Source organism: Liolophura sinensis, chromosome 7 (genome assembly GCF_032854445.1).
Source record: "Liolophura sinensis isolate JHLJ2023 chromosome 7, CUHK_Ljap_v2, whole genome shotgun sequence".
Classification (NCBI taxonomy): domain Eukaryota; kingdom Metazoa; phylum Mollusca; class Polyplacophora; order Chitonida; family Chitonidae; genus Liolophura; species Liolophura sinensis.
The window spans coordinates 23,776,699-23,786,441 of record NC_088301.1 but is presented as its reverse complement, the minus strand read 5'-3'; the positions used below and the strand labels follow the sequence as shown (position 1 = coordinate 23,786,441).

The 9,743-nt window shown below is 40.7% G+C and overlaps 1 protein-coding gene across 4 annotated transcripts; it reads left to right on the top strand.

The window, feature by feature from the left end:
* The first annotated feature begins 2,653 nt into the window (after positions 1–2,653).
* On the top strand, positions 2,654–9,144 carry LOC135471633 (thiopurine S-methyltransferase-like). Of its 4 annotated transcripts, none has more exons than XM_064750931.1 (9): positions 2,654–2,837; positions 3,954–4,079; positions 5,010–5,102; positions 5,493–5,622; positions 6,261–6,313; positions 6,808–6,882; positions 7,330–7,415; positions 8,155–8,196; positions 8,484–9,144. In XM_064750931.1, exons 2-9 carry the CDS (start codon positions 3,979–3,981, stop codon positions 8,600–8,602), a joined length of 699 nt encoding a protein of 232 aa, XP_064607001.1. In that variant the 5' UTR covers positions 2,654–2,837; positions 3,954–3,978; the 3' UTR covers positions 8,603–9,144. The 4 variants fall into 4 exon arrangements, with proteins under 4 accessions (XP_064607001.1, XP_064607004.1, XP_064607002.1 ...); XM_064750932.1 differs by lacking the exon at positions 2,654–2,837 and adding an exon at positions 3,465–3,547; XM_064750934.1 differs by lacking the exons at positions 8,155–8,196; positions 8,484–9,144 and adding an exon at positions 7,692–7,772.
* The last annotated feature ends 599 nt before the right edge of the window (positions 9,145–9,743 follow it).

Genomic DNA, 9,743 nt, shown 5'->3' with positions numbered 1-9,743 from the left:
TATGGATTTTCAAGTAGATTTTCTTGTTTACAGCAGTGTTAAGAAAATACTTAAAAGCCAAAAGTGTCAAAATATATATCAAAAGACAGGTAATTTATCTGACAATTCACTTAGCAAATATAGGACATACCTTTTAGCAACTTTGTGCAAAATTTGACTTAAAGTGATACAGGTGGGTAGCAAAGCCGAGTTTCAAAATTCCAGAAAAGTACATTTTGATCACCATCAAAGTAAACGTATGCATCCAAATTGATATAGAAATGCTCATAGGCACAGTTTCCATGGATAGGGCTAAAGAAAAGACTAGTATCCCTTTTACATAGTGATTCACATGATAAAACCCTTTAAAAGATCACCCACTCCCCCCCACACACACACTACCCCCCTTTCCCGTCTCCCCCATGGCTGCCATTGGTTGGCTGGCTTACCTCAACTCAGTGCAAAAGAATCCCACCACCTGTGTTGTTGCCTCAGACTAAATTAGTACTTTCCACATAACAAACACCAAAGTGTGACACTGGCATCTACAAGAGATAAGTAGAGGGGAGAAATATGAATTTGCCACTTACAAAAATAAAGCCACACAGTACATGCACATTGGTCATTCAGACAGTCAGCAAGGCAACCCTCCCAAGACATGTTGAAGGGACCCAAGAAGAGGGGAAAAGCTATACTTTTTAACCTGTAACAACACAGAAATCCTCAAATAATCAGTGAGAAATTACATCCGTAATCAGGTTCCACACTGGGTGTTGCTGGGTGGGCATGAGGAATGGACATTCAAACTGTCCGTACATATATGAGAAACCTGTGACGTTTCCCCGGTTGGGGGGGTGGGGGGGCCGGAGGGGTATGTGTCATGGTGTAGTACCGGACCAATGACGGGGATTCTAGGTCGGCAAAGGGAGTGGAAGACTGCATCCGAATGGTCAGGCCTTTGAGGAAGCTGAACGGCTAGCAGACCCCACTCACCTAGGTAGATCCCAGTTCAATATATGCATAAACCAGGCAAAGTTCACTGACGCCATGTTTGGGAGACAAGATCTAAAGAGGGAAACCAAGACAAAAGCTCAATAGGTATTAAACTAGGATGTGAAAGACATATGTAGCTGTCTAATTTCTAACTTGTGTGTGAGGACATTGGAAACATAAAAAAAATCCCAGTTGCCCAGGGAGGTGGATGCCACACTGGGCCAGATACTAAAACAAAAACTCCTTTGAGATGTCGCAGGAACAGCGTACTATGTTCTGGTGGAAAAACAGACACCTGGTGGGGCAGAGACTCATTTTCACAAGGGCAATATTCCAACAGATCACACTCACATGTATGCTAGAAACTTGAAATTGATCATTTTTGTTCCAACGCCACACATACTGTGTGAGTGCACATGTAACTTGTCAGAGGAATGAATATACACATGCAATGAAAACTACATGCCTACAGTGGTTTATTTTTAAGTTTAAAGAGGAAAATTTACCTTGTCCACTTCAAGTCTATGCCCAAAACAGCAGACAGTGTTTCAGCAGAGATGCCTGTTTTTAATGTTTTGTGACCTGCAGGATGATTTGAAGCACATTTACCTAGTGTGTGGTGGCACACATGGGAGGAACCTGACTTGGTTTGTAAATTAAATGCACACTGGCCCTCTCTACTACTCTAGCCAAGTAAATTAATCTGCTGATGTGTTTTTATCCACCTGTGTGAGGCTGGGCCCTTATATGTGATGCAAGGCCTTATTGACCATCCTTAATCACACCACCCTATCTATCAGCCACATACTCCAATTTCACTCGCAGCACTCAAATTTTGCATTATTTATCAAATGTCAGCCCCAAAAGAGACATTTTAAAAACCAGGAACAATGAAACATTGTCTGTGTTTGTTCCAGTCTGTTTATACTCCTGTACTACCCTTGACCACAGAGCGTTTTAGCCGATTTTTAGACAAAATGGATATGTGGGGAAAATATAGAATTAAAAAGCTTTAAAACTGCTCAATCAAGTTCCATGTCAATGCAAACCACATCGCAGATGTACCCACCAAATATTATCAGGCTGTTGCCAAATCTGAGCACACAGTGACATATTACATGTTTTGGCACAAGTGGACAGATCAGGCCACAGACCCCAATTAGTTTTCCATAAGCGACAATGTTAACGTTTAGCGCTGTAGCTCAGTCCCAAACATTCCGAGGCCAATAAGCTTTGGTGCATACCTGGCCCAGCCTGAGAGAAAGAAGCTGTAAAAATCTTGACATAGGTTGACTGTCAAAATCTGGACCTTTACATGTCGGCAGCTGGGAGGGGTGCCTAGCAACGCCAAGGGGACGTCACTCGCAGCCTCCTCTCCACCTGTCTCCTTGTGTCCTCTCGCCCAGAATTTCAAACTTTCACCATTAAAACTCATACCTGCCCAAAGCTTAGACAATTTCCATCATTTTCATACCAAGCATGCACTTGTACACCAAAAACGGCAGGCTGGCAGCAAAAAAAGACTTTACACCCTAAAATACACAGAACTACAATCGTCCCTACTGAAAAACGCAAGTTGTAATGGGGGTCTGTGTCCATACATGCTGAGAAGCTATAGATCAGCGAGCGTGACCGAGTAATGGTAGACGTGGTTGAAATTCACCCAGGCTGTTCAGTTTGATGGGAGGAGGATAAATCAAGGTCAGAGCGCCCCGGGGGTACATAGACATCTTACTTGGTTTTGTGTGCACGGACAACCACACGCTTTCAGTGAGTTACACATGTGGAGTCAGCGCGGGCGTGCACGGTAGTCCAGCGCAGATCCTACGCCGGGTTAGAGTGTCAATTCACCGGCGTTGTTGTCCGTAAGTCTCCAGTCGGTTACTATACAAGATTACTATCAGTGTATCCTAGTACATTGGTGTATACGTGTATGTGTACAAGGACTATTGCTGTATATTTAGTGAACATAGGCTTAATTACATCTATATATGTATACGAACACCTGGTCGCATATACATGTATGTGTGGTACGTGTCACCATTACACCTGTAATCAAGGTAGACCTGTACCACTGTAGCAAGACATGTAGGTCATGCAGATGGACAAATCACTGTAAGCCTGCCATTCTGTGCTTTCACCCAGGAAAAATATGGGTCAACATGGCCGCAGCTCCCGCTTTGCGTTGAGTGCCATACACAGTGCATATATATATATAGTCGTTACTGTAATGCTGAATATACCGCAAGGGGTTCTGTATTCAATTCCAAAGCCATGCAGTATATACTGTATACTGTGCCACGCATGGAAGGTGGGCTGTAGCAAACAAGACTATATAGTGTACGTTGGTCCCGCATACATGTTTACTATAAAGGCTTGTTGACTCGTGAGCTATATATACCGTTATTATAAATGGCATTAATTAGAATTAGGGTTCTTTTTGTTTGGGGCCCTCGCTGGCTGCAGTGCACTGTCTAATCAGCTCTTCCGTTCATGAGGTCGCGTGTTCGAATCCAGCATCCATTCGTCCGTGGTATAATGTGAACGATGAGATTTGTTCAGGTACAGGTAACTGGTGAGTTGTGATGGTCGTCTGTATGGGATATTCCCTGGTTTCAAACAAATACTTGTTTAATTTATTTTTATTAATTTTAAAACTTGAGAATATAATTTTTTTAATCATAACTATTGATTAATTTAATTATTGGTATTAGATAAATGCTACCATCTGACCAAGTGTCTTGCAAATTAACTGTCAGCAATCGAACTATGGCCTGAGCGGGATTTGAACTTCAATACCTGAATTCTCTGACCAACTTTCAGATAGTCGGTAAGAGCATGGATATTTTTAGACAGCTCTTAAACAGGTGTTTGCAGTTTCACTTGTTCCATTGATAATGTATGTTTACTGCATTGTTATGTCTTTACAATTATTTCATGTTTTCGTAGCCATGTCTCTGAACATAGGCCTCCTTCCATAGGTATTGCTTTACATCGTGCTCCACTATGGCAGAAGAGATCAAAGTTCCCGGTAACAAGGAAGAATGGCTGAAGTTCTGGAACGAGTGGGGCTCTGACTGTGATCACCCAGAGACTGATCCTTGCCCGTAAGTGCGTGACTTATCCTTGTTGGTACGTGCGTGATTGATCCTTGTCTGTAAGTATATGTAACTGATCTTTGTCCGTAAGTGCGTGACTTATCCTTGTCTGTAGGTGAGTGTCAGATCTTTGCCGCAAGGACGTGACTGATCCTTGTGTGTAAGTACGTGACTAATCCTCGTCCGTAAATGCGTGACTTATCCTTGTTGGTACGTGCGTGACTGATCCTTGTTTGTAAGTACGTAACTGATCTTTGTCCGTAAGTGCGTGACTAATCCTCGCCCGTAAGTGCGTGACTTATCCTTGTTGGTGCGTGCGTGACTGATCCTTGTCTGTAACTACGTAACTGATCTTTGTCCGTAAGTGCGTGATTGATCCTTGTCTATAGGTGAGTCTATAGGTCAGATCTTTGCCCCAAAAACGTGACTGATCCTCGTCAGTAAGTGCGTGACAGATCCTCGTCCCTAAGTGTCTGACTGATCCTCGTCCGTGAGTGCGTGACTGATTGCTTTTCGTAAATGCGTGACTGATTCTCGTCCGTAAGTGCGTGACTGATAGTTTTTCGTAACTGCGTGCCTGATCCTCGTCCGTAAGTGCGTGATTGATCCTCGTCCGTAAGTGCCTGACTGATCGTTTTTCGTAAGTGCGTGGCTGATTCTTGTCTGTAATTAAGTGCAGGGCTGATCCTTGCCATAAGCGCGTGACTGATCCTTGCGGTATAAGCACATGACTGATCCATGCCGTATAAGCACGTAAGTGCTTCCTATCGTAACTGCGTGACTGATCCTTGTCGTAAGTGCGTGACTGATCCTTGTCCATAAATGAGTGACTGGCCGTTGTCCGTAAGTGCGTGACTGACCCTTGTCCGTAAGTGCGTGACTGATTGCCGCATTGCCTGTTGCCACACATAGATGTAGAGATTTGACGTTGTGTTACAGAATGTTACAGAAGCACCTGGACAAACTGGTCAACGGGAAGAAAAATGCAAAAATATTTGTCCCTTTGTGTACCAAGAGCATCGACTTGAAATGGTGAGAATACTGCGTGGAAATACACAGCTGTTTACTGAAAAGTCTCTGCTCATGCAGCATGTGTCCATTTTCTGGATGTACACATACAGGCCTATACATGAAAGCCCACTTAGAGAATCAGATTCTTTGTGTGTAAAATTAAATAGTAAAGCATATATTTACGTTAATAAATACTCTTTTTTATTTTGGTGTAACTCACGTTTTTCGGTTGATATTATGAGTGGCATAGCTGGGAGCATACTAAAATGATTAACGGGTGCAGCATGCCCTAATCACTTGACCATGTGGCCGTAAAGAGTCACAAAGTCACCCCAGCTCTTCTCTGAATTGATTATAAACTGAAGATGCCGTCCACCATTGATATACTCGTTTATGCATCAATATATCCAGGTTGGCAGATCAAGGTCACACCGTTGTGGGGTTAGAAGTCGCCGAGAGTTGCATTCAAAGCTTCTTTAAGGAACAGAAGCTGGAGTTTACCGTGGAAATGGGTCTTGGAGGCAAGGCAAAAATTTACAAGGTGAAATGAAAACATTTGCATACTGAAGAATCCATTATCCTTAATGTAAATACATGAACATGCATTTGTAAAGACTGGGAGTGCGTATATTTGATGTTCTTATTTGATTATTTATTTATTTATTTACTTATTTGATTGCTGTTTTACGCCGTACCCAAAATGTTTCACTTATTCGACGGTGGCCAGCATTATGATGGGAAGAAACCGGACATAGCCGGGGAGAAACCCATGAACATCGGCATGTTGTCGGTAGACCTTCACACGTAAGGAGCTGGACTTGAACTCACAGCGCCCGCTTTGGTGAGAGGATCCTGGGTTATTGTGCTACGCTGGGATGCTAGCCACCTTGGACACGGAGAGCTCAGTTATAACCAGTGTACGTTCACAAAGGAAAAGGTTTCGTGAAGTTAGCATCTAAGAGAATTAGGCAACTTTTTCTATACCTTTATTATGTTCAGGTCTGAATAAAGTTCAGTGTGAATCAGTCGAATCTGAATACGTGCCATGTCTTTATCGATGGAATTATCCCAATGTTCGTACGAAGATTTTAAAGACATCACCAGTATGCATGCTGTTTTTTTATTTTGGTTTATATTGCCTTACCCTTTATCACTGCATGTCATATATTTTCTTTGAAGGCGGTCAATCACAACATAAAACTTTACGTGGCGGATTTCTTTGACTTCAATAAGTAAGTTTATATAAGTATTATATTACCGGTTGTATACGATATTGTCTCAAACAAGTACCTAGACTATATGACATATATGGATAATAGTAATAAGTCTTATAGATATTACTTTCTCTCTTACAACTAAATGTTTAATGAAAATTATGTTGAATCTAACATTTTGATTGTTGTGGAGGATGGAGAACTAGCATTAATAATGTTTGGTTAACACTAAGTTGTTAGAAAATGTGAATACATTCTACAAAATGCTTAATTAGAAGTTGTAATCTATAATACTGTATCTTGTGTGAAATTAACTCTTTTTTGTGTGTAATTCCGTCATACAAATGTTAATGAATTTATGATTCAAAATTATGTTATACATGTTGCAAGCAAGCGTTGGGCGACGTAATATTTAAAATGTTAGCACTCATGTTTTATAACATTATATAGTCTTATTTCACACTTAAAAATGTAGTGTTAAGATAGTTAATTCTTATACCACGATGTTGCAGGGAGGCAGAAGGTCAGTTTGACGGTGTGTGGGACAGGCGCGCTATGATATCCCTTAACAAAGATCAGTACCCAAGGTAAGGAATTTAAATATATAGGCCTCATTTCGCCGATTTCTATATGTGATCATTTGCAAACTATCACACTGTTGTCAAATGTCTTATAATAGCTTCGTAGTTGTGAGTTCAATTCCAGATCATGCTGGCTTCCCCTCCGGCCGTACGTGGGAAGGTCTTCCAGCAACCTCCGGATGCTCGTGCCCCCCCGCCCCGGCATCTGCTCGGTTTCCTCCCACCAAAATGTTGGTCGCCGTCGTATAAGTGAGATATTCTTGAGTACCGCGTAAAACACCAATCAAATAAATAAATGAATAAATAAATGTAAATATAAAAATAAATAAACACATGAATATTTTACAAATAATGCTGTCCGCCGTCGTATAAGTGCATGACATATTATACGACGTACGCCTTAAAACATCAATGAAATAAATAAATGAATATTATGCAAACTTTTATTTGTAGATATGTGGCACTCATTAAGACTTTACTGGCTCCTGATGGAAGGTGTTTATTTGTGAATGCGGACTTCGATAGGACTACATGCCCAGGTGAGTGCTTCGGTCTTTCAGATACAGATAATTTATTTGAAGCATTTAGCCATTGAGTTATGTGTATATCACCTAGATTAGTTCAACTCGCGTGTTATTTGATTCAGTATATAATGGATAATATATGTACATGTATACATATTAAAGTTTCATTTAATCTAGACTACCAAAATGGACGCTCCAGGTCAATGGGGAACTGGAAAAACTTCTTCCCGTCTGTATCAAGACGGTCCTAAGCTCCAAAACTCATTTGTTCTTTCCTTTATTTTGTCACAGTTATCAGTGTACGTGTGCTCATAAAACGTTCATGAAGTACACACGCACTGCAACGTCACAGCAGAAAACGACGCACTCTACAGTCATTTTGACTTTCTGGTGTTGCTCGTCCTCTGGTCTCCCATTATTTCCAAAACAGGCATGTAGGAATAGCGTTGTGATACAGATTCAGTACATATTAGTATTGATCAGATACTTGTCTAACTGAAACCTATTAACAGTTGACTTTAATTTACGAATTTGCCATGTACATGTTTGTAAAAAAAACTCCGATATGCCTTTGCGTGAAAAAGACCTCAAAATACAAACCAACAAATACAGCGCACTTCTTTGTACGCCTGTAAAATTTTCCACGTGTACATGTTCCACGTGTACATATGTGCCTATACTTTCTCAGAAAGTCATAAATATATATAAAGAATTTTAAGCTGTTTTTTTAATTCTTTTCTTACCCTATTTGCAGGACCCTATCTTGTGACCCATGAGATGCTGAAGGATCTCTATAGTAAGTGATTGCTGATATGCATAGTATTCGAAATAGGACCTGATATTTAGGTACAAAACACCTCCAATATTCTATAAGTGGTCTGGCTGGCTCGATCATTCGATAAGGCCAAAGCTGATCGTCCCATGGCAGTGCAATGATTCTATATGTTACATACTGCAGAATGGAGAATAAAACTAGAGCAGCAGTTACAGGGTTTTTTTTTACAGGCGTGTAAGTGAACAAAACTTTGAGTGTGACATTAAACAACAATCAACTAAATAAATAAATAAATCTCGTGATTCCAGAAGACGGATATAAAGTGGAATACGTGGACGAGAGGAACAGATCGGAGAAAGACGATCCTGAAGAACTCGTTGGCTTCAAGTGGTTTCTCGAGAAAATGTTCTTAATCTCAAAAGCCTAAGTCCCGAAGATCATGCAGTGCCTTCCCATGATCAACGCTGTCATAGATACATTCTCCAGCACAACAATGAGGGGAGGCAACTCCAGTGAGTGATGAGAAGGATTGTGGCGAGCACAATGACACTGGTCCGTACACATACAACATGCTTTCTATATATATACACCGCGGTGTGTAAGTTTCAATTTGGCCATACGTGATGGTGTATTTGGATCTCAGCCAAGCGATATACTAGATTATGCAACTGTCCTTTTTAGCATGGTAAAAGTTGATATCTAAACTTTTCTCAGCTATACATCTACGTCAATACAGCTGACTCTTCTCTTATATACTGCGTGAATTGGCCGGTACAGCTATTTCTACATATTGTTGTTATTGTCTTTATTTTTTAATTGCCTGGCTTACTCTTCTTGATACATAAAGCGTATTCTTATACAAGGTGTCATTAGTTATTAGCTTTTAATAACCTTTTATTTTTCATATCCTCTGCCTCATGACATGGCTTTGGCGGCAACTATAAAGAGTTTCAATAAATAAAACTTCATTCCAAGATTTTGAGAACGTATTTTGGTTTTGTATTTTAGGGGAGAACAAACATGTAAAAGGATAGAACCTTCAGAACCTAAGAAATTCGTCTTAACCTTCTTCTTCTTCATGAGAAATAGCAGTGAATTCTGGGCGACCTCGAATTGGACAATTGGCGAAGAGGAATTAGGAAAGCCTACCTGCCCAAATCGCTTTAGTCATATAGACACTTTCCTCCACGGGTTCCATGCATGTACTGATAAAATGGATGTACCATATCAGTAGCCATTTTGCTGGATTTTGCTCACGATTATTTCACCTATAGGTGAGTGCATGGGTGGAGTTTTAAAGATAATATTGCAGGGTGCCATACGAGGAATACAAAACTGCACATTTTTAAGACTGAGATTTGTACTGCAGAGCTGGAAACCTGTATGCAGCACAGCACCTTTTGTGATATTGACAGCTACAGGCCACTTTGTGAAAGTGGGTCCTTGGGCAACTTTCACAAAGATGTCGTATGTACGATGTCGCACATACAGAACAATGGTACGGTAACAGTGACGTACAAAATATCGTACAACAAATGTACGATGAAAAGATGTCGTAGTCCACTTTG

Bases quoted from the DNA above. Each gene is read 5' to 3' on its own strand.
- LOC135471633 (XM_064750931.1), top strand. From the start codon at position 3,979: ATGGCAGAAGAGATCAAAGTTCCCGGTAACAAGGAAGAATGGCTGAAG. The intron at 6,314-6,807 runs GTAAGTTTATAT...ACGATGTTGCAG, and splicing joins GATTTCTTTGACTTCAATAA to GGAGGCAGAAGGTCAGTTTG. The intron at 7,416-8,154 runs GTGAGTGCTTCG...CCCTATTTGCAG, and splicing joins CGATAGGACTACATGCCCAG to GACCCTATCTTGTGACCCAT.